We start from the raw sequence: 25,497 nt of genomic DNA on the forward strand, positions 1-25,497 counted from the left end.
TTTCTCTTAAAGCCAAGAAAACAGAATAAATGTCACATAGCTGAAAATATACTAAGTATAATAAAGAAGCTAACTTTGAACATTAATATATGCCTGGGATCCTAATAACTAATTAAGTCCTCACAACAACCCTATCTAATATACTTTCCTTATCCTCATTTTACAGTTAAGAAAACTGGGACACAAAACTAGGTAACCTACTCTCAAATCCCCATATTTATATATATACACACACACACACACACACACACACACACACACTCAGTGCAGAAATGGGCTCCAACCCAGGCTGATTCATTCTAAAGCCTGAGTTATAGATTATGCTATACTTGTACCTTTGACCCCTGCTAAGGCAAAGGAGAAACAAACAGCTCAAAGAATGGGGGAAAAAAAAAAAAAACACCCTAGAAACATAAAATAATTGATAAAGGGGCAAAATCTGAAATAAAACTCTATACAGGAAAAAAGAAAAAAGCATTTGTTCAATGAAATGAATGAAATGGATAGGACTTAATCTCCCTCATTCTGACAAGGAAAATTATTGGTGGGTGGGGGGAGCAGAGTGCAAGAGGAACAACCAAACTAGCAATTTTACAGTGAAAATCTCCCTTATTTTTAGCAACGACGCTGAATATCTTGGCTAGAATCACTCTGCCATTCAAGTGAAGCAACAACATATATCCCTTTCCTTAACCAGCACAAAGGATCTAACTCCAGCCGGGCAGAGCCTGGAAATACTTCGCTTAGAAATCTGAGCAGGGAATTCCCTGGTGGTCCAGTGCTTAGGACTCGCGCTTTGCACACTGCCAAGAGTTAGCTGTGTGATCTGCAGGAAGTCACTTTTCCTTTCTAGGTCTCCATGACCTCAATCATATAGTCAGGGGTTTAAACTAAATCAAGTTGCGGTCTGGGTTCTAGGACATCGTGAACTGGGAGAAAAGAAAACTTGCAAGCAGAACCTCGACAGAAAGGCTCGCGGATACATTTAAAAGATAACGAAGGGGTTCTCTGGCGAGAACATACAGTCGGCGGCGGCGGCGGCCAGCCCTGACTGGAACGTGGCACGCGCTACTTCCATCCAGACCCTGGGAAGTCGGAGAGCAAGGTCAGGCCCAGCTTTCTGCAGCCTCTGAGGGCAGCTGCATGAACCCCTGCGTGAACTGTAATCTAAATCAGAATCCCGGGGTGCGGTGGTGAAGGAACCACTGGGGTCAGGAGAAAGCATCATTTCAGATCATAAGGAACCTAAAGCCAAGCCCCTCGCGTCACAGAAGGAGGCTCAGAGACTGCAAACGCCTCCCCCGCGCTACCCAGCAGAGAGCGGCGGAGACTATAGGTCCCGGCGCCGCGCTCCCTCCCAAGGAAGCCGCCGGGAGCTGAGGGGGCGCGGAGGCGCGCAGGGCCCGCAGAGGGCGAGCGCGGCCGCGGGGCGCCCCGGGGTTACCTGAGCCGGCCCCCGCCCCGGCGTGCAGCAGCCTGGCCTCCAAGCGCGGCACGGCGCCGCCCGGCTCGCGCCGCACCACCTGCCGCAGGAGCAGCCGCACGCGCCGCGCGGCCGCAGGGCCGCCAGGCGGCCCGAGGAGCAGGAGCCGCGACTGCATGGGGGCCGGGGGGGCGTCGACAAGCGCCGGGACGGGGGGTCCGGGGCGAGCGGCGCTCCGGGACGGGCGGCGTGAGGCGGCGCGACGAGGGGGACAGGAAGCGGCGGCGCGCGGAGTCCGCCGGAAACTCCTTCCCCCGGCGCGCCCGGCTCGGCCGGCCCGGGCCGCCCTGGGCCCGCTGGGGTGCTGCCCTCGCCGCCCGGAGCCGCGCCCGGGGCCGGCGGGGAGGAGCGCGTGCCGGCGGATGACCCCGGGGCGCGCCTCGCCCTCACCTGCCGCGCGTCCCCGGACTCCCGGGACCGGCCTCCGGCGGCTCCATGGCGTCCCGTCAGCGCTCGGGGCTTCAGGAGATGCTGAAGGGTGTGAGGAGCCTTTGATGGTGTCACTCTTTCTTGGTTAGTGGCCCGGTCTTCGTGTATTTCTTTTTCCCTGTGACCCCATGGACTGCAGCACGCCAGGCCTCCCTGTCCTTCACCGTCTCCAGCAGCTTCCTCCAACTCACATCCATTGAGTCAGTCGGTGATGCCATCCAACCATCTCATCCTCTGTCGTCCCCTCTCCTCCTGCCCTCAATCTTTCCCAGCATCAGGGTCTTTTCTCATGAGCCGGCTCTTCGCATGAGGTGGCCAAAGTATTGGAGCTTTAACTTCAGCGTCCGTCCTTCCAATGAATATTCAGGGTTGATTTCCTTTAGGATTGACTGGTCGGATCTCCTTGCAGTCCGAGGAACTCTGAAGAGTCTTCAACACCACCTTCAAAAGCATCAATTCTTCACCCTTCTTTATGGTCCAACTGTCACATCCATACGTGACTACTGGCAAAACCATAGCTTTTCAGTACACTGCTTCAAAGCCTTTCCAGAATTGCGTAGGTCTTCTGGAGATTGTGGGTACACCTATCTGGATTTGTTGTAACCATGTCTGTGTATTCAATCAGTACCTGAAAGCCTAATCCTTTTATTTTTTTCTTCCCCTGCATGTTTTATTACCACACCTTAATAAATTCTAAACAGAAAACTCACATCTTGGCGATACACTGGACAAAATGTCAGTAAGGACCAAATCAAACACTTTTTGAGTCATTCTCCCATGCAAGAGTTCAGTTGCTCAGTCATGTCCAACCCTTTGCGACCCCGTGGAGTGCAGCACACCAGGCCTCACTGTCTGTCACCAACTCCCGGAGCTTACTCAAACCCACGTCCGTTGAGTCGGTGATGCCATCCAACCATCTCATCCTCTGTCGTCCCCTTCTCCTCCTGCCCTCAATCTTTCCCAGCATCAGGGTCTTTTCAAATGAATCAGCTCCTTACATCAGGTGGCCAAAGTATTGGAGTTTCAGCTTCAACATCAGTCCTTCCAATGAACGTTCAGGACTGATTTCCTTTAGGATGGATTGGTGCAAGAGTTAAATAAGCATAATCTATGTCTTTAGTAAGAGAAGAAAGTAGGACACTAGCTAAGGCTGCCTCCTTGTCATCCATGCCAGAAGGGGAAGTGGTACTACCACAGAGCAAACTAATGCTAATATAACTATACCACATCTCCAGAACATCAGGAGTGCATTGAGCAAGGCAAAATGTTTACATTGTCACACAAAATAAAATCAGACAAAAAGAATGCAGAAGACTTCACTTTGAGCTAAGGGCCTTGCTAATTCTAGAGCTGTTACCATCTTTAAATTACATTGAACACCTATTTTATGTGTGACACTGTGATGGGTGCTGGGAAGAAAGTGGGTAGGAGACTTTACAAGAAAAATGCTGAGGGAACTTCCCTACGGGTCCAGTGGCTAAGAGTCTGAGCTCTCAATGCAGGGGGCCTGAGTTTGGTCCCTGGTGAGCAAACTGGATTCTACTTGCCACAACTAAGAGTTTGCATGCCCCAACTGAAGATTCCCCATGCCACAGTGAAGATCAAAGATCCTGCATGCTACAGCAAAGACCAGGTTCAGCCAAATAAATATTTTCTAATGAAAAAGGAAAGAAGCTGAGCTGGATGAGACTGTGCACGTTGCTGAGGACTGGACTTCATATGTTCAGGCTGAAACAGGCCTCTAACATAGTTGGGGAGACAGTGAAAATGAAGTAACTATGTTTGCATAGTGCATGATAATGTGGTTACACATGTGTGTTCTCATACCAACTTCACAACAACCCTTCAGACTGCTAGGGGAGAATGACATAGATGTAGAATGTAACAGTTTATAAAATACTTCTCCTACTTTGAGTGTATCGTATATGTCAGCCATTGTGCTGAATATTTTAATGCATTAGCTTATTTCATACAGCAACACTTTATTATTATCCCCCATTTTACAGATGAAGAAACTGAGGCTGGAAAAGTTAAGTACCTTGGTCGGGGCATTTCTATTTAATCTTGCTGGAATCCAGAAAATGCTTCAAACTATTGGAAGAATAATCTAAGGTAATTTAGCAATTTGATTGGTATAAGCGGAAAGTGTTCTTAGAGTTATCACACTGGGGAAATCAATACAAGTTACGGTGTTCATTCATTCAGCAACATTTACTGAGCAACTATTGCATAAACAGTATCCTGACAGGTTCTCTGTAGCAATGGGCTTACATCAAGTATAGAAGACAAACATACAAATAAAGAATTACAATACAACGTTTAGGATATTTAGACTCAAAGTACTCTGCGGCAGAGTGCTTCCCCTGGCAGAGGTCAGGGAGATTTCAGAGGAGATATTGTTGGAAGTGCTTCTTAAAGGATATGCAAGAATCTTTCCAGCTGAGAAAAGGGCAGGTCATGTCTGGCAGAAGGAAGAACAGGTACAAAGGTACAGAAAGCTGAAAATACGTGGCATGACTGAGAATCAGAAAGTGAGTCACTGAGTGTAGGGGTCAAGTGCATAAAGTAGTTTGTAGATATGAGACCAGAAAGAGAAACTGGGGCTATGTTGTATGCAAGGGGAAAGAGTTTGCACACTAACCTCTGAGAAACTGAAAAAGGGTAAAGACTTTTTGGAGTCACAGATCTGTGATCTGAGAAAGAGATTACTGAGCGGGAGAAAAGGGAGCATCTGAGCTTCATTTTGAAGGTTAGTTTAGATTTGGGTAAACAAAGAGTGGTGGACTGCATGAGTAGAAGCTTAGACAAGCGTGATTAACTGATGCAGACAGTGAGACCAGCCAGGTGAGAGAGCTATGCATAGTCTTTGAAGTGTGGGAAGATATTGTCAGAAAGAAACATTATGGAGTGAAGAACCTTGTATGGCTCGATAATCTTAAATGAAGAGGTTGGACTTCACCTTATAGGCAAATTGGGTCAATACTCAATAACCCAACTAATCATATTTGATCATATTTTAAGCAGTGACATGAACTGTGAATTGAGTAAGACAAGAAGCATCAAGTTCCAGCTATGTAGCAGTAAAAAAAGAAAACAAAATATCTACTTGAAAGGAGGAACCCCTACTGGTGGCTGTGAAGCTGAATGGGAGAGAGGAGACCTTGGGAATGTTTAATATGTAAGAGATGAACCAGGGCTGTTTCATTTTAAGAGATGTCCATCATAACCTCTAGGTACCTTCCCTCTCAAATTCTCACTAAAATAACTGGTACTCTTGATAAAACACACTGCCAACATCTGATATTTCCTGTTAAACATGTTCCAGAGTCTGGGAGGAATATTTCTTGCCTGCCACATTACTGTAATTGGACGAAAAGTGCAAATTAATCATCCATCCGTGCTGTGTCCAATTAGAAAAAGGTCACTTTATCTCTCCTTACTGCCTACCTGACTGAGAAATCAAGGGACCAAAGTCTGGTCCAGGAATCAGGGCTTCCCAGACGTTGGTATGCCTCTCGATCATGTGAACAATTTGTTCAAATGTCCGCTGTCAGTCTTCACTCCCCACCCCTACCCTGAGGCTCTGACCTAGCAGATGTGCAGGGGCTCAAGAAGATGCATATTCAGTCATAACCATAGGAGATCACCTACATGCCATATAGATCAGCTATAAAGCTGGACAGCAGTTCTTTCTGTTACTCTTTTGCTAACAAGGCTGTCCCACCTCTTTTTCCTCTTCAATACTTTGTAGAACAATTTGTAAGTGCTCTCCCTTCATCTGCAAGCAACTAGAATAAAAACTAAAATAAATACAATAAAAGCTGAGCAGGGAATTAGAGCAAAGAAGGAAAGAGAACAGCATGGCTCTTTTACATCATAAAATGTTTTTAGACTGGGACATTGGCAGGAAAAGAGCGGGGGGCGAGGGGGGGTGGGGGGGTAGTGATGATTAAAGTAAGAAAGATACACTAGCAGAAACTCGTCCAATACTGGGAATTCCCTGGTGGTCCAATGGTTAGGACTCAGTGGTTTCACTGCCAGGGCCCAGGTTTGTTCCCTGGTTGGGATCCCCAAACCAAGTGTGATCAAAAAAACAAAAAGAAAAAAAGAAACTCTCCCACTACAAAACACCGAATAATGCTGGATAAAATATTTTAAAGTTTCACTTAACATGAATTTGTAGCTTACGTGAAAGTAGGAGAAGTTCTGTAAAATTTTGGATATCAGCAAAGAACAGGAAGGAGAACTAGAAGAAGTCTGGGCTGGAAGAAGAGTCTGAGAGGGTAAGGACTCAGTGAAGGTGCTAGATGCTCTGGGAATATTTACTATCCCTGGTGCACGTAGCTATAGGGGAGTCAACAGGGCAGGAGTAGATTGAAGACTCCATCGTAAAGCCAGGACTGGCAAAGGGCTACCCAGTTAGCTAAGCAGCGGACTTATGAAGAAAATTGCAAAGGGAGACAAACAAGAAATCACAGCTGTCGTCTTGGATTCTAGGTAGAACTATTTTTTTTCCCTTTAAGAATGGTGACTTCTACTTGAAACTCAGATGGGTTTAAGGCATGATACAGTATTTGCTTGTTATAAAGAAAAAATTTAAGCCAATAATTTAAAAGTGAGCTCAATAAGTGTATAGGATATTTGAGAAGCACAATCAAACTTTATTTTATGAATATACAAAAAAATAAAAAAGCATCAGTTGGAGAATGCATGTTATTCACAAGTACAACATCGGAAATGGGGTTTATTAAAAGCCGCAAAGAGGTGGGAGGAAGGCTCTCTCAAGCCTTCTAGGGAGGCTCAAGTGAGGATATATACATATCCTCTTGGGAGAGGATGTATGTATACTTATGACTGATTCACATTATTGTAAAGCAGAAACAAACACAGCATTGTTAAGCAATTATCCTCCAATTAATTTTTTAAAAAGCCACAAAGCTAGTGGCAACAAAAATCAAAATATAGAGGACATTATTTTGATATTAATGCAATCAAGTGAGAAATAAATTTTAGGACAATTAAAATTACAGATATCCTTCTATATACTCAGGAGTCAAAGAAAAAAAATTAGGAAACACTTGGAACTGAACATTAATGAAAATACCTGCTAATAAATAGTGCAAAGTGGACCTAAAGCCAAACTATGCACAGAGTCTAAAAATTAGCAGGCTAGGGACTTTCCTGGTGGTCCAGTGGTTAACAACCTGCCTGCCAGTGCAGGGGACACTGGTTCGGTCCTTGGTCTGGGAAGCTCCTTCATGCCACAGGGCAGCTAAACCCATGCAGCACAGCCACTGAGTCCACGGGCCCTGGAACCTCTGCTCCGAAGCAGGAGAAGCGCAGCAGTGAGAAGCCCACGTACCACAGCGAAGAGTAGCTCAAACATCAAGAAAGCCCTGGCACAGCAACAAAGACCCAGCTTAGCCGTAAATAAATGAAATACCTTTTAAAAAATTCATAGGTTAATCTGTCAACTTAAGTTTAAAAAATAATAGATTAAATCCAAAGGAGGTGAAAAAGGGAATAATAAAGACATAAACAAAAACTAATAAAGTGAAAAGTGAAGAAAATGACAAAAAGTGGTCATGTGTAAACAGTAATTTTTATGGCAGAAATAAAATGAAGTCAATGGAAAGTTTATAGGATAAAGTTAGATTAAATTCTCCAGAAAAAGGAACAAAAAGACTAGGAAATATTTCAAAGTTAGAGGATTAGTCCTGGAGGTTCACGTTCCAGAGTTCAGGAATTCCTGAAGGTGAAAACAGAATTAATGGGGAAGGAAATAATTCAATCATCAAAATTCAAGAACATGTCACAGAAATGAAGGAAACAAGTGTCCAGATTAAAAGGACCAAGACCAAAGTAACTGGTTGTGAAATATAATTAAATTGGGGACAAAGAAACAAGCTTTTTAGCTTCCAGAAAGAAAATCAGACTTTATATACAGAATAAAGAATCAGAATAATATTAGACTTCCAAATTCATAGCCAAAAGATAGGAAGGTAATATAACCCAAGGTGCCTTCTAAACAGGACGTAATAAGATGCTAATGAGATAATTTTTTATTTTACTTTTGCACTGTTAAACAGTATTTACATTTATTGACTATTGAATGCATAAATGATATTTATTGAATATGAATGCATAGATGGTGTTTTTTGCTGTGTATTTTTTATTTATGAGTACATTATAGCAAAAAGTATATTTGCTCTAGAGTACATTTCCCCCAGGGAGAAATTTGCCCTTGCGATAGCAGCAATGGAAGCCAGAATACAACGAAGCTGTGCCTTCAAAATTCTGAAAGAAAATTTTTGCCAAGAATTATATACCCACCCAAACTAGCAATTTAGAGTGAAGACAGAAGAGACATTTTCAGACATGCAAAATCCCCCAAACGACTTATTTCCTAGGCACCTTTTCACTGGAGAAGAGGGAGTCAGGCAAGAAAGGGAAGGGAGCTTGGGGAAAGCTTACGATAGGAAAAGAGAATTAGGGGATGACAGTGAGGAGAGACCAAAGGAGGAAGCTGTGCGACAGATCAAAAGACCACATTCTCCATGAGATGAGGGCAGGGTTCAAACAGACTTCTTCAGGAAGATCAGAGTCACTAGATATTCTCATGAAAATGGAAAACAATACTAGTGGGCTGGAATGCAGTGAGTTGATGATGAATACATGAAAAGGTAAAAGAACAAAACATTAATTTCAAGGAAAGTAGAATATGCTAGAAAGGTATAGTATAGTATGTGGCTCAACTGTAACTGACATTTCCATAGTCATAGTGATGTAAACATTGAATATTAAGCTAGCCAAAATTATGACATGACTGCATTAGCATGATATTCTGAAAAAAAAGAGGTAGCAATACAAGCATCCAGTTAGAAATATTAAGATAAATATGAAGAATCAACTAAAATATTTGAAAACAGTCCTGAGAAAAAGGAAGGTGGGCTTGGGGATTGCTGGTTTCTCATAATAATCTTAAAAAGCTAAATTTGAAGAAAATAAAAGAATTGTTTACTCCCATTGATTTGTACAAGAGTCTTCGCTTCCATGATCCCTTGCCTATACAGGGTATCATAAAGGAAAGAAGAAAGGGAGGGAGGGATAAAAGAAAAGGAAAGGCTATTTAGTACCCTAAAACCAACATCTCATTGCTATTTTAATTTTTATTCTTTTGACGATGAGTAAGGATGAACATTTATTCATAACTTTTAAGTAGTAGTAGTGCTCAGTTTGGAGAAGGAAACGGCAACCCACTCCAGTGTCCTTGCCTGGAGAATCCCAGGGATGGGGGAGCCTGGTGGGCTGCCGTCTATGGGGTCGCACAGAGTCGGACACGACTGAAGTGACTTAGCAGGAGCAGCAGCAGTTCTCAGCTGCTAAGTTGTGCCAGACTCTTTGCGACCCCATGGACTGTAGTCTGCCGGCTCCTCTGATCAAGGGATTTTCCAGGCAAGAATACTGGAGTGAGTTGCTAGTTCCTCCTCCAGGGGATCTTCCCAACCCAGGGATCGAACACGCGTCTCTTACCTCTCCTACATTGGCAGGCAGATTCATTACCACTAGCGCCACCGGGAAGCCCTCATAGCTTTTAAAGTCCGCTGTATTTCTGTTACAAGAGTAGAATTATCTAATTCTCCTTCATATATTTTTTTTGAAATACTGTTCTAATTTTAAGAATTTTAACATCAAGAATATTAGCACTTTTTCAGTAGGTTGTCAACACACTTGCTTTTTCTCTCTTGTACACTTATGCAGTTCAAATCCTCAAACACTTGTGAGCAAATAAGTTGAACCAAGGAAGTAATACGAAATAGGAAGACTTGGTTTGGGAACTTGGTGAATCTAGTCTCCAATCACACGTCATTACTCCTAGTCCTGTGTCACTGGGCAAATTACTCAGCCTTTCAGGCCCTCAGTAACCTTGTTTTAAATGGAAATAATAGTGCTCAACAAGGTGTTGTGAGGACTTCATAATACATGTAAACTGTCTAGCAGACCATGCTATAGGTTTTCAGGAAATGTTAACAACTTGAGTAACCAATCTTCAGAAATTAGGCAACTTGATAATGTAAAGGATTTTAAATGGATGTTAAGTGTAAATTCAGTGTTTGGAAGAGAGTCTAGAAGTCTTGATTACTAAGTGTCTGCATGCATGCTCAGTTGCTTCAGTCATGGCCAACTCTTTGCGACCCTATCGACCATAGCTTGCTAGGCTCCTCTGTCCATAGGATTCTCCAGGCGAGAATACTGGAGTGGATTGCCATGCCCTCCTTGAGGGGATCTCACGACCCAGGGAACTAACCTGCATCTCCTGCATTGCAAGCAGATTCTTTACCACTGAGTCAGCTTTGGTCATATTTGAAAATTTATTAAAGGGCACACATTCTTTTATCCCTTTTCCTCCAAAGCAGCAATATCTGAGTTTCTCTCTAAACTAGAGAAACTCTTTGTCATAGTTCCCTTTCCACTTTCTCTAATGGAAGAAACCCCTTTTCTATTCAGTACCTGCATCTCACTGACCTGGTGAGACTGTCAATAACCTAATCTCACCTTAGCAGGCATTGGGTAAGGCATGAGGATTGGGTGTCTGACTCAGACTCACAGAGCATGATTTGGCTGCAGAGAACTTTATCAGAGTTGGCTATGGAGGCAGGGACTCTTCCTTACTAACACGGCGGGTGCTCACAGCCGCACGCAGTCAGCTACTCTTAGAGCCATCTTTGCTGTAATTCATGGAGAACTTGCCTGAACCAGAGAAAAGCAAAACAGATGATTAAGACAAAAGAAACAAAGTGTCCTGGCAATATTCTTTGAACTCTACACCAGCCAAGTTGGAACCATCCCTTTGAATATCTGTGAGTAAATAAATATTTGCTTAATGAAGTTTGGCTTAGCTTTCTATCACTCATAATTTCAAGAGTTCTGACTGATGCCATCTCTTATCCCTGGAGTCTTGCCAGAGATGCTTTACTGAGAAATAGGGTGTTCTAAGTATTCACCAAAGGTCCATCTAGTCAAGGCTAAGGTTTTTCCAGTAGTCATGTATGAATGTGAGAGTTGGACTATAAAGAAAGCTGAGCACCAAAGAATTAATGCTTTTAAACTGTGGTGTTGGAGAAGACTCTTGAGAACCCCCTGGACTGCAAGGAGATCCAACCAGTCCATCCTAAAGGAGATCAGTCCTGGGTGTTCTTTGGAAGGACTGATGCTGAAGCTGAAACTCCAATACTTTGGCCACCTGATGCAAAGAGCTGACTCATTTGAAAAGACCCTGATGCTGGGGATGATTGAGGGCAGGAGAAGGGGATGACAGAGAATGAGATGGTTGAATGGCATCACTGACTCAATGGACATGGGTTTGGATGGACTCCGGGAGTTGGTGATGGACAGGGAGCCCTGGTGTGTTGCAGTCCATGGGGTCACCAAGAGTCGGACACAACTGAGCTATTGAACTGAACTGAACTGATAGTTCCTCCAGACATGAAAATGTGGTGGGTTATAGATTATAAGCTGCGTTAAGCTCTTAACTTACCAGCAAAGGAGAAAAAATCTTGGTGGAAGCAAGATGGCCACACATGGGTATTTCCCTTGGCCCTCTAAGTTCCTACATGGAGGAGCATCCTTCCAGCACAATGTTCATTTGATGTCAGGTTTGTCAAGTGTGCAAAGCTCAACCCTTGCAGCACCATGATTTCTGTCACACTGAAGACCTACTCAGGAAAAACTTGATCAACATCTCTACTTATAGCTACAGAAGTATTGATGTCAGGCTCTTTTGGACCTTGACTTCACTCTTGCATCATCATAGGCCAGCAAGGGAAAGCAGAGTGAGCCCAGGTGTTCCTGCTCTACACTTTGCAGGATTCTAGAAACCCATTCTGCCAGAGACACTCCTGGATTTAACACCTATTACATCAGTTGTTCTAATACTGGGTTTGGTCTAAGGACCACAATCGCAAATCTGTTTCACCATATATGAGTTTGCATGCATGCGCAGTTGCTCAGTCCAACTCTTTGTTACCCTTTGGACTGTAGCCTGCCAGGCTCCTATGTCCATGGTGTTTTTCAGGCAAGAATACTGGAGTGGAGTGCCATTATCAGGAAGTTAAATTAGAACCAATTTTCCCTATTTAAAAAGACTATTTCTTTAAAATGATAAGCTTATAATAAATATAATTAATTGATAAAAATCAACAAATGCTCAAATTTTAAGAGCTATTCCGTTTATTTTAGGGATTTTTAAAGTTTTGTAAAAATAATTTATCCTCAAACTATTTCTTTAAAAGAATCGAGTTCTCACAGAATATCCATCACCCTCTTAGAGCTGAAACAGCTCATCTTCTATTTCATTATTCTGTAAGTTTATGGAAGTTGCTTTCATTCAACACCATTTAAGCAGGCAACTGCATGTAAATACCACTTTTCTTATGTACTTCAGGTATTATTACCCTTTATTCTTGCTGTTCCCTCTTCCTGTAATATTCTTCCCCTTATATTTCCATGACTATTTCTTTCTTAGTTTCAGTTCTCAGCTTAATATTCTACTTCTCAGAGAGGCTTCCCCTTTCACTGTATCAAACTATTTCCCTTTTTGCTATTTTTTATTTTCTGTCTCATTTCTCTTATCACAATATATAAGTGCTGTTTGCCTTTTGCCTTTTATTGCCTCTCTCCTTCACTGGACCCTAAGCTTCAGGAGGCTGTCTGGTTGAGCACTTTCTCTCAAGTGCGTAGTGCAAGATCTGGCAGTGTAAGTGCTCATTAAGTATTCCTTGAGTAAGTGTTAATGTACTCTTTTCCACATTTTAACAAGTCTCAAGAAATTAGCAAATGCTGGTGATGACTGCCTCCCATCAATACCAGATTTCATAACATAAACCACAGAAAATAAGATTGGTAAATAGCACAATGACAGTTACACTGTCACATTTGGTTATTGTCATCATAGTTAACTTTTGTATGATAAATAAGTAAGTCTATTATTCAAAAATTTTAAATTAAAAAAATTTGTTGTTGTTCAGTCACTAAGTTGTGTCCAACTCTCTGTGATCCCATGAACTACAGCATGCCAGGCTTCCCTTTCCTTCATTATCTCCCTGAATTTGCTCAAACTCATGTCCATTGGATCAGTGATGCCTTCCAACCATCTCACCCTCTGTTGCCCTCTTCTCCTCTTGCCCTGACTCTTTCCCAGCATCAGGGTTTTTTCCAATGAGTTGGCTTTTTGCATCAGGTGACCAAAGTAGAGGCAAAATGCATATAATGTAAAATTTACCACCTTAGCCATTTTTAAGTATCCAGTCCAGTGGAATCAAGTACTTCACATCGTGCTACCATCACCACCATTCATCCACAGAACTGTTTTTCATCTTACAAAACTGAAACTCTGTACTTGTTGAACAATAACTCCCCATTCTCCCTGCTCTTAGCATCTGCCAACCACCATTCTACTTTCTGTCTCTATGAATTTGACCACTGTTGGTACCACATATGTAATAGGGTTCTCTCGCAGAACAGAACAGGCTGTGTACATATAACTATAGACATAAATATAAAGACACAAACATGAATTGGCTTACACAGTTATGGAGGCTGAGAAGTCTGAAGATCTTCAGTTGGCAAGCTGGAGACTTAAGAGAGTTGATGATGTAGTTTCAGTATGAAAACCGGAAGGCTTGCAACCGAAGAAAAGCTGGTGCTTCAGTTGGAATCCAAAGGCAGGAAAATACTGATGTCCCAGCTCAAGGAGTCAAATGGGAAGAATTCTCTCTTAATCACAGGAGAGTCTGCCTTTTTGTTCTATTCAAACCTTCAACTAATGATTGGAGGAGGGCCACCCACATTAGGGAGGAGAGTCTGTTTTATTCAGTCTGCCAAGTCAAATATTAATCTCATCTAAAAACACCCTCACAGACACACCCAGAATGTTTGAACAAGTAACTGGACATCCCATGGCACAGTCAAGTTGACACATAAAATTAACCATCATATATGTCAACTTAAACACACACACAACATAAAAGCTGTGAGATGAGTTTATTCAGTGTCTTACTAAGGACCGTAGTCTGGGAGACTGCCTCTCAGATATCTCTGAGAAATTGCCCCAAGGAAGTAAAGGAGGAGCCAATGAATTTTTTCATTGGGAAAAAAAAGCATAGACAAATACCAAGAGAGCACAAAGCATAGACATCTCAAGTTAAAGACATTAGAACTTTTCTCTGTATGGAAAGATGCAAGAATCTGGGATCACTGGAACTTTTCCTCAGTTAAGTATCTTAACTAGGGACTAGTGTCCAAAGCTCAGAATACTTCTTGTTTTTCTCTATTCTGAATTCCCCTCAGGTGCACTGTCGGTGGGCAACTGTGGTGTCTAGTGGCTTGATCCTTGTAAAATGGGAAAGCAACACTTTTTTTTTCTTTACACACCATGTAAGTGAAATCATACAGTTTGTTCTTTGGCAACTGTCTTAATTCACTTAGTGTAATTTCTTCAAGGTTTGTCTGTGTCATAGCGTTTGTCTGAATTTCTTTTTAAGGATGAAAAATATCCCTGTGTATGTATACACCAAGAGTCCCAAGTGGCTCAGTGGTAAATGATTCACATGCCAAGTAGGAGGCGTGGGTTCAGTCCCTGGTTTGGGAAGATCCCTTGGACAAGGAAATGGCAACCCACTCCAGTATTCTTGCCTGGGAAATTCCATGGGCAGAGGAGACTGGCAGGCTGCTATCCGTGGGGTCCCAAAGAATTGGACACGACTCAGTGACTAAACAGCAGCAGCATTCATGCACCACATTTTTTAATCCATTCTTCCCCTGATAGATCCTTGGGTTGCTTTCACCTTTTGCCTCTTGTGAATAATAATACTGCTATGAACATGAACGTATAAGTATCTGTCCTGGTTTCTGCTTCCTTTTCTTTTGTGTATATACTCAGAAGTGAAATTTCTGAATCACATGATAGTTCTAGTTTTAGTTTTTTGAGGAGCCACCATGATGTTTTCCACAGAAGCTTTACCACTTTATATTCCTACCACTAGTGTTCAAAAGTTGCAGTTTCTCCACCTCCTCACCCACACTTATTATTCTGTTTTTTGATAGAAGTTTTCCTAATGGATGTGAGGTAGATACTGCTTTCTTTTATACTTAAATTTTCATCACTTTCTGTCTACTTTTGTCACTTTTACTATATTCTTTGGCAATACCTCTATAAGACTGCAGGCTGAGGTCTCAGAGACAAAGTAAATGACAAATGGCACTATTTGTGATAAATTTCAAAAGACAATATGGTAAATAGAGGCAAGAGAAGAAATAGGAAGGGGTTAGGTTAGGGTCAAACCATTAAAATGGGTAGCAAAGAGGAAATAGGCATGGATGTGGGCAGTAGGTTATGGAAAAATCTTTTTCTCAGAACCAAATGATTATAACAGTCATTTTTATTTTTAGGTGAAGTGGGAGGCAAGAGGGAAGAAATGAAAGTATAGTTCCTCATCATCCAGAATGACTTCAGAGCATCCCATCCACACTGACCGTCACTGGAGTGAGAGAAATGTTAGCAAGCAGTGGTGGTGTTCAGTTGCCAAGTCATCTCTGACTCTTTGTGACCCCATGGACTGCAGCACACCAGACTTCATGCCAGGCTTCACTATCTCCCTGAGTTTGGTCAAGTTCATGTCCTTTGAGTCAATAATGCTATTTAATCATCTAATTAAAAACCATCTTCTATTAAAAAAGGTCTTCATGACCCAGATAACCATGACGGTGTGATCACTCACCTAGAGCCAGACATCCTGGAATGTGAAGTCAAGTGGGACATAGGAAACATCACTACGAACAAAGCTTGTGGAGGTGATGGAATTCCAGTTGAGTTATTTAAAATCCTAAAAAACTGATGCTCTGAAAGTGCTGCACTCAATATGCCAGCAAATTTGGAAGACTCAGCAGTGGCCACAGGACTGGAAAAGGTCAGTTTTCACTCCAATCCCAAAGAAAGGCAATGCCAAAGATGTTCAAACTACCTCACAATTGCACTCATCTTGCATGCTAGTAAAGTAATGCTCAAAATTCTCCAAGCAAGGCTTCAACAGTATGTGAACCATGAACTCCCAGATGTTTAAGCTGGACTTAGAAAAGGCAGAGGAACCAGAGATCAAATTGCCAACATCTGCTGAATCATTAAAAAAACAAGAGTTCCAGAAAACCACCTACCTCTGCTTCACTGACTACACCAAAGCCTTTGTCTGTGTGGATCACAACAAACTGTGGAAAATTCTTAAAGAAATCGGAATGTCAGACCACCTGACCTGCCTCTTGAGAAACCTGTATGCAGGTCAAGAAGCAACAGTTAGAACCAAACGTGGAACAACAGACTGGTTCCAAATAGGGAAAGGAGTACGTCAAGGCTGTATATTGTCACCCTGCTTATTTAACTTACATGCAGAGTACATCATGCAAAATGCCAGACTGGATGAAGCACAAACTGGAATCAAGATTGCTGGGAGAAATATCAATAATCTCAGATACACAGATGATACAACCCTTATGGCAGAAAGTGAAGGGGAAGTAAAAAGCCTCTTGATGAAAGTGAAAGAGGAGAGTGAAAAAGCTGGCTTAAAACTCAACATTCAGAAAGTGAAGATCATAGCATCCAGTCTCATCACTTCATGGCAAATAGATGGGGCAACAGTGGAAACAGTGACAGACTATTTTGGGGGGCTCCAAAATCACTGCAGATGGTGGCTTCAGCCATGAAATTAAAAGACACTTGCTTCTTGGAAAAGCTATGAGAAACCTAGACAGCATATTAAAAAGCAGAGACATTACTTTACCAACAAAGGTCTGTCTAGTCAAAGCTATGGTTTTTCCAGTAGTCATGTATAGATGTGAGAGTTGGACTATAAAGAAAGCGAGCACCGAAGAATTGATGCTTTTGAACTGCGGTGTTGGAGAAGACTCTTGAGAGTCCCTTGGACTGCAAGGAGATCCAAGCAGTCCATCCTAAAGGAGATCAGTCCTGAATATTCATTGGAAGGACTGATGCTGAAGCTGAAGCTCCAATACTTTGGCCACCTGATTCGAAGAACCGACTCATTCGAAAAGACCCTGACTTAGGGAAAGATTGAAGGTGGGAGGAAAAGGGGATGACAGATGATGAGATGGTTGAATGGCATCACCAACTTGATGGACGTGAGTTTGAGTAGGCTCCGGGAGTTGGTGATGGACAGGGAGGCCTGGTGTGCTGCAGTCCATGGGGTCACAAAGGGTCGGACACAACTGAGCAACTGAACTGAACTGAACTGAACCATCTAATCATTAGCAGGTTTACCTAATAATAAAATGTAAGTTTACTAATAGCTTCAAAAACTGTATTTTAGTTTAAAAAAGGTGGTTGCCAGAGGCTGGGGCTGAGGGGGATAGGAAGAGATAGGTAAAAGGATATAAACTTTCATTATAAGACAAATAAGGTCTGACATGAAGTGAAGTGAAAGTCGCTCAGTCATGTCCAACTCTTTGAGATCCCATGGACTATACAGTCTATGGAACTCTCCAGGTAAGAATACTGGAGTGGGTAGCCTTTTCCTTCTCCAGGGGATCTTCCCAACCTAGGGATCGAACCCAGGTCTCCTGCATTCTTTACCAGCTGAACCACAAGGGAAGCCCTTAAATAAGGTCTGAGGATCTAACGTATAATACGGTAAGTACAACTGATAACACTGTATTGTATAACTGAAATTTGTTAAAAGAGAGTGGAACTTAAATGTTCTTATCAGAAAAAAAAAAAAAAAAAAGGTGAGGTAATGAATGTGTTAATTAATTGGAAGTGAGGAATCTTCGCACAATGTATATATGTTACAAGGAGTGGGCTCTTGTCTAACACTCAGAAATGAATTGTTTGAGGAGACACACGTACTGGCAAAGCAAGAGACTTTATTATGAAGGGGTTCCCCAGGGAAAGAGCAGTAGGATGGGGGACCCAGACTTCCTGCCACTTGGCTCACAGTCTTGGGTTTGATGTTGATGGGATTAGTTTCCGGGTTTCCCTGGCTGACTCAGGATCCTTCCTGGTGGTGCACCCATGGCTCAGCCAAAATGGATTCCAGTGGGGAGGATTCCGGGAGGTCAGTAGGACATGAGGCATCTCCTTTTGACCTTTCCCCAGTTTTTCTGGTTATGCTTGTGTGCTTAGTCACTAAGTTGTGTCCAACTCTTTGCGATTCCAGGAACTGCTGCCAGGCTTCTCTGTCCATGGGATTCTCCAGGCAAGAATACTGGAGTAGGTTGCCGTTCCCTTCTCCAGGGATCTTCCCAACCCAGGGATCAAACCCAGGTCTCTTGCATTGCAGGCAGGTTCTCTACCGTCTGAGCCACCAGGGAAGCCCTGACATGAGGCGTCTCCTTTTGACTTTTCCTGAAATCTTCCAGTTGGTGGTGGCTTATTAGTTCTGTGTTCCTAACCAGAATTTCCTGTCTTAAAACAACTCATGCAAATGGTTACTGTGGAGCCTAGCCAGGGCAAGCAGTTTCAGCATTTCCCCTAACTTATGTATATCAAATCATCATGATGTGTACATTAACTGTCTTACAGTTTTGTCACTCATACCTCAATAGAGCTGCAGGGGAAAAAAAAAATACTGTCTCTTAGAATACTTTACCCTTTTTTTTTAAGGACTGATTCACACACCCTAACTTTTTATAGCCTTTTCTCAATTAAACAAGACACACCAAAATTTCATCGTAAATGATTTTCTAAAACTGCCATTGTGAAATATTTGTGTTGTGGCCAAATCACATATGACATCTGTTTTCTGTTAAACCCCAGTGCCATTTGAAGTAAATCATTCTTTGAGCCTCCAGCATTGGGATTGCTCAGAAAGGAGGATTGTCACATTTATCACGCCCTCAGGGTATGCAGTGGCCTCTAGTCTCCAGCAGTTTACCCACTAGATGTCAGGGAGGGAAATACACACTGCTGTTTGAAGTAACCAGAAAAAGAAAGTCCTAAGACAACGTATGACTAAGTTTAAGGAAACCCTTCCATACACTGGGTGCTCAGTTCAGTTCAGTTCAGTCGCTCAGTCGTGTCCGACTCTTTGCAACCCCATGGACTGCAGCACGCCAGGCCTCCCTGTCCGGCACCGACAACTCCCGGAGCTTGCTCAAACTCGTGTCCATCAAGTTGATGATGCCATCCAACCATCTCATCCTCTGTCCCCTTCTCCTCATGCCCTCAGTCTTTCCCAGCATCAGGGTCTTTTCCAATGAGTCCGTTCTTTCCATCAGGTGGCCAAAGTATTGGAGCTTCAGCTTCAGCATCAGTCCTTCCAATGAATATTCAGGACTGATCTCCTTTAGGATGGACTGGTTGGATCTCCTTGCAGTCCAAGGGACTCTCAAGAGTCTTCTCCAACACCACAGTTCAAAAGCATCAATTCTTCGGTGCTCAGCTTTCTTTATGGTCCAATTCTCACATCTGTACATGACTACTGGAAAAAACGTAGCTTTGACTGGAAGGACCTTTGCTGGCAAAGTAATGTCTCTGCTTTTTAATATGCTGAGGATTTTTGTCATAAACACTGTATGCTAGGCACTGCTATGTTCATAGGGGAATCCACATTTCAGTCAGATTCTTAATCATCTGAGCCACCAGGGAAGACCTCATAAAGAAATAGCAGTGAATAAGCCAGATCCTTCCTCTCATATCATCTATTTAGGCTGTAATGTGTTTAAAAGCTTACAGTTTGTTGTGTAGGTCAGTGGTTTTCACATGGTGCTTTGGAAACTGTCATATACCACATTTGATCTTTGTCTCAGATCTGGGCACAGATGGAAGTGCCTTTGTTATTCTTGAGCCCCTTGAACCACCTTGAGTTTATGCTAATGAGGTGACAGGGTGAGATAGCCTGGTGGGGGCTAGTCATGCTGGAAAAGCCACCCTGATTAGAAGGTTGTAGCCTTAAATCATGTGATACCAGCCCAACTTCCAGACTTCCAGGGATAAAAGGGTTGCTGGAGATTAGGCTTAGTCACATGGCCAAAACTCTGATAAAAATTCTGTATACCAAATCTCAGGGGAGCTTCCTGGTAGGTTAACACATGGATATGCTAGGAGGGTGATGCATTCTAATTTCATGGATCAAGGGCATGAAATCTTTATGTTTGGAACTCTTGCAGACCTCACCCTATGGATCTCTTCATTTGTTCCTGATTTGTATCCTTTATGTTAATAATAAAATTGTGACCATAAGTTTCACATTTTCCTGGTTTCAGTAATTCGTTCTAGTGAATTATCGCACGTAATGGGTGCATGGGAACCCCAATTTGTAAGCAATTCATCTGAAGCGAGGGGGGAGTATGCTGTAGACGGTGCCCTCTAACCTGTGGGGTCTGCGTTCACGCCAGGGGTCAGTGCCAGAAGTGGACATCAGTACATCAGTTAGTGTCTGAATAGAACCCCCAGGACCTACTAGGGAAGGGCATGGAAGTGGCACTCCCTACTAGTTGCAAATTCTGTTTTCCTCATCGGCATCCTTGGGTCACCGTTACTGAGTATTTATTAAGTAGCAGTCACTGTTATTTCTATTTTACAAATGGAAAACCTAGGCTTAGAGCAGATACAGAACTTACCTGTATACAAATGTGAAGTGTCAAGGGACTTGACTGTTCTGAAAAGAGGGTTAAATTCAAGAGCCACTGTAGGAGAAAACTTACATATGAAGAATTATCCGTGAAAATCAGAAGAGAAAGAAGCCAAAGCCAATCGAGGTGGTGACATGATGCAAAGGAAACCACAGTTTGGGGATATTAAGGACTACCAAAGAAGAGGGATGTCACTTTGAGAAAAGGTCATTACTTTGCATAAAAGAGAAACAAAAACAGTTGAACTTAAAAATGTGAGTGAAACAGGGGGTGTAGGGAGAGAAGAATGTCTCAAGAAAGATACTTTACTCTTTTTTTTTTAAGTTTTTTTTTTTTTAATGTGGACCATTTTTTAAAAGTCTTTATTGATTGTTCTAATATTGTCCCTGTTCTATGTTTTGGGTTTTTTGGCCTCTGAGGCAGGTTGGGATCCTATTCCCCAAAAGGACTGAGGGCCTAGTGTGGGAGGCAGACAAACGTTTCACCATATTCATTGTCTTGCTTGAACTTTTTATCCTGTGCATCTATTGGTCTCTTAATAAAAAACTGTACTTTTTTTTTTTTTTTTTTTTTAAGATCCCATCCCCTTACTGTCTGTTTTTTAAAGGTAGAAGGAATTGTTAACCTAGGTACACTGACTTGAAATGATGGACATGATGTATTCAGTTAACCAAGTAAGCAGCATAAAAGTAATAATAATTGTATAACAACAAGAGCGGTGATACTAGGCATAAGAATAAAAGGAAAAGAGGGGACAAGTTCCCCACAAGCTCATGTTGGTGCCTGTTGCGTAATACAAGGAGAGATGTGGAAGGTCACATTCCAGTCTGTGAACTTGATTACCTCAGAGGGCTGGGTAATGGGGTAAGGGAAAAACCTTTGATTTCCTTCGGTATTATCTTAAATTACAAAAATAACACACGCTTGTTGTAACAAATGCAGGTTCAAACAAGCGTGCTTTGTTTTTGTAATTTGAAAAAGGAAGGAAGGAAGGGAAGGGAGAGAAGGAGGAAGAGAAGAAAGAATATCTTAACAGCACCACACCCCCGTCACAAAGCCAACACACCAGCCAACAAACCAAGCCAGAACTCTGGGCCGGGTTTGCCTCGGCTGGAGTTTGCCTGGGCTGGGGTTTGCTCCCAGCGGCAGCCGCCTTTCGTCCCTGCCTTTGGTCCTGGAGGCGTCAGGGGTAGGTAGCGAACTCATGGTGGGCCTGCTTCTCCCTCTCTCAGGCCCAGCTCAGTCTCTGAGGACAGCGGGTCTTCCCTTAACCCCTCAAGACCTGTAGGACCCCACAGGGTCCAAGAAACTTATCATCATGTCTGTAAGTAAAACAAAGGAAACCCAAATGTAAATACGTATCAGTGGTTAAGAAGTGTAGTCTTACCATAATCTATGAAATCCTTTAGAGAGCAACATTTGAGAGGGAAGAGAAGCATAAAGGTGCTGGATGCCCCTAAGGCGGGGGAGGCAGCTGAGCATCCAGTGTGAGTATGAGGGTGCAAACCCACGTCACAGGCCTTCCCTCGGTGACCCAGCCTGCACTCCTCAAGAATCAGATCACACTGGATGCTCTTCCTTCTCCACTGTAACAGTGGGCACTGGACCCCTTAGAAAACAACTGATAACACAAATCTGGGGGCTCCCAGCTGGCATTGATGATAAAGAACCTGCCTGCTAATACAGGAGATGAAAGATACACGGGTTCGATCCCTGGGTCATAAAGATCCCTTGAGGGAGGGCATGCAACCCACTCCAGTATTCCTGCCCGGAGAATCCGTGGACAGAGGAACCTGGCAGGCTACAGTCCATGGGGTCACAAAGAGTCAAAGACGACTGAAGTGACTTAGCATGGCGTAAGGTAAATCTTCTGGCTGATCTTGGGGCAAAAATTTAAAAAAAGACTTATGTACATAGGCAGGCAAAGAGTTTTCAAAAGCCTTGAAAATAAAGATACAAACAGGTTAAGGGGCTCACCTTACACGTCAGGTGAGTGTCAACGTGTGCAGTTATCCTGGGATACAGTACAACATGCACCAGGGGCCTTGGGACCCTTTACACACCACTAGGTCTCTGGCTTGAGGAGATACACAGAAGTGGTATCATAGATTTGGGCCAAAGCTGTTTTGTTCAGCTTTACTTATAATATTGAAACAAAATTGCTCGGTAGGAACGGGTAACTACATTGTACTAGAGTCATAAAACCTTCACACTAATGTTTAAAAGGCTAGGAAACAAAACTGTATATCCAACATGATTTCAAACTTTAAAAAACATATAGTTAGGACATAAAATCTAGGTTGTGTCTGAGCGGTCAGTTCATGAACACATATGTTTATCCTTTTTATATTTGGAAGCTTTTCTACTGTAAACATAGTATCATTCTATTTTTGGAGAAGATAATAAAATGAAGGGGAAAATGTCAGCTACACTCTCCTTGGCATATATAAATCCAAGAATTTAGGACAACCCTATTATCTGACCAATGTCAGCTAATTGAATGGTCTGTTCTTGAATTCATAGATTTCCCTAAGGTCCTAAAAGATCTGTCTACTTAGTTACTAAGGAGCCATTACTCCCAGGAGAAAAGATTCCCAAAATAAAAATAAAAATTTTTTTTCTCAGTTTCCCCTTTTGCTTGAGAGAAACCTCTCTATAGAGACAAGAATTAGAAAACACTTTGTGCTCCTTATGCATTTTAAAGAACTGACACCTTGAGTGGTATTTTTGAATAGAACCCGTACAGATAGAACATAAATATCATCTTGAATTTCACTGGGCCTTCATCCTGTCCAGCCAATCTGGGAATGACTAGTAAGCCGCTTATTTGTGTGAGTGTAGAGTTTGGGAGAAGGTTGGGGCTGAAATGCAAATGTGAATATGTTGGCATGTGCGTGGCAGTTGAAAGCCTGGGAACAACTTCCATCTAAACCTGTGATTCTTCACAGGGAGTGACTTTGTCCCTCAGGGATCATTTGACAATATCTGGAGACATTTTTTATTCTCAGAACCAGGGAGAGGGCGGTACTAACATCTAGTGGGTGAGGCCAGGGATGCTGCTAAACATTCTACAATGAACAGGACAACCACTTACAACGAAGTATTATCATCCTAAAATGTCAGTAGTGCCAGTAACCTTAACTACAGGAGGTAGAGGGTGTCAGAGGATGAGATGGTTGGATAGTCACTGACTCAAATGGACATGAACTTGGGTAAACTCCAGGAGATGATGAGGGACAGGGCATCCTGGCATGCTCTCATCCATGGGGTCGCAAAGAGTCGGACACGGCTGAGCGACTGAACAACAGCAACAAAGGACTCGTGGGTGTCCTGGACGCAGAACTGACCCCATCCTTTCTCCCTCAAAACTCGCTTCTCCTCCTCACTCTCTATCCTAGGCAATAAGAACCCGTCTTAGTCTGTTAACCAAGTTGGAAAACTCAGGTCCTCCTTACGCCTTTACATTTTATACCCAAAGGATAACCAAATTCTGTCAAATTTGCCAGTTTCATGGCCATCTATTCGCTCTCTTCCTCCCAATCTCCCTGTCACTGCCCTGCGTCCGATCTCAATAACTTTCTGGTTTGCTGCAGAAATTTCCTGTTTTTCCCTCACCAATCATGTCACTCTCTCATCTTTTCTCCACATCATTTTCAGAATGATCCTTCTAAAATGAAAATCTAATTCTGTCACTTCACTGCATGATATTTTTTAAAATTATTATTATTAATTATTTAACTAATCTGACTGTGCCAGGTCTTCAGTTCAGTTCAGTTCAGTCACTCATTTGTGTCCACCTCTTTGCGACCCTATGAACCACAGCACACCAGACCTCCCTGTCCATCACCAACTCCCGGAGTTTGCAAAACTCATGTCCATTGAATCGGTGATGCCATCCAACCATCTCATCCTCTGTCCTCCCCTTCTCCTCCTGCCCTCAATCTTTCCCAGCATCAGGGTCTTATCAAATGAATCAGCTCTTCGCATCAGGTGGCCAAAGTATTGGAGTTTCAGCTTCAGCATCAGTCCTTCCAGTGAACACCCAGGACTGATCTCCTTTAGGATGGACTGGTTGGATCTCCTTGCAGTCCAAGGGACTCTCAAGAGTCCTCTCCAACACCACAGTTCAAAGGCATCAATTTTTCTGTGCTCAGCTTTCTTTATAGTCCGACTCTCACATCCATACATGACCACTGGAAAAACCATAGCCTTGACTAGACAGACCTTTGCTGACAAAGTAATGTCTCTGCATTTTAATATGCTGTCTAGGTTGGTTATAACTTTCCTTCCAAGGAGCAAGCGTCTTTTAATTTCTTGGCTGCAATCACCATCTGCAGTGATTTTGGAGCCCCCCCCCCCAAATAAACTCAGCCATTATTTCCACTGTTTCCCCATCTATTTGCAATGAAGTGATGGGCCCAGATGCCATGATCTTTGTTTTCTGAATGTTGAGCTTTAAGCCAACTTTTTCACTCTCCTCTTTCACTTTCATCAAGAGGCTCTACTTCCTCTTCACTTTCTGCCATAAGGGTCGTGTCATCTGCATATCTGAGGTTATTGATATTTCTCCCTGCAATTTTGATTCCAGCTTGTGCTTCTTCCAGCCCAGCGTTTCTCATGATGTACTCTGCATAGAAGTTAAATAAGAAGGGTGACAATATACAGCCTTGATGTACTCCTTATTTGGAACCAGTCTGTTGTTCCATGTCCAGTTCTAACTGTTGTTTCCTGACCTGCATACAGGTTTCTCAAGAGGCAGGTCAGGTGGTCTGGTATTCCCATCTCTTTCAGAATTTTCCACGGTTTATTGTGATCCACACAGTCAAAGGCTTTGGCGTAGTCAATAAAGCAGAAATAGGTGTTTTTCTGGAACTCTCTTGCTCTTTCGATGATCCAGCAGATGTTGGCAATTTGATCTCTAGTTCCTCTGTCTTTTCTAAAACCAG

At 42.7% G+C, this 25,497-nt stretch overlaps 1 protein-coding gene across 1 annotated transcript in view; it reads right to left on the minus strand.

Annotated features, from left to right (window-relative positions):
* VWA8 (von Willebrand factor A domain containing 8) overlaps positions 1-1,601 on the minus strand; it is a 367,266-nt gene extending 365,665 nt beyond the window's left edge. The window contains exon 1 of the mRNA XM_061133632.1: positions 1,445-1,601. Coding sequence (XP_060989615.1) covers positions 1,445-1,601 — 157 coding nt within the window. The remainder of the gene's footprint in view (positions 1-1,444) is intronic.
* Between the last annotated feature and the right edge of the window lie 23,896 nt (positions 1,602-25,497).

This window comes from Dama dama, chromosome 30 (assembly GCF_033118175.1).
Source record: "Dama dama isolate Ldn47 chromosome 30, ASM3311817v1, whole genome shotgun sequence".
Lineage (NCBI taxonomy): Eukaryota > Metazoa > Chordata > Mammalia > Artiodactyla > Cervidae > Dama > Dama dama.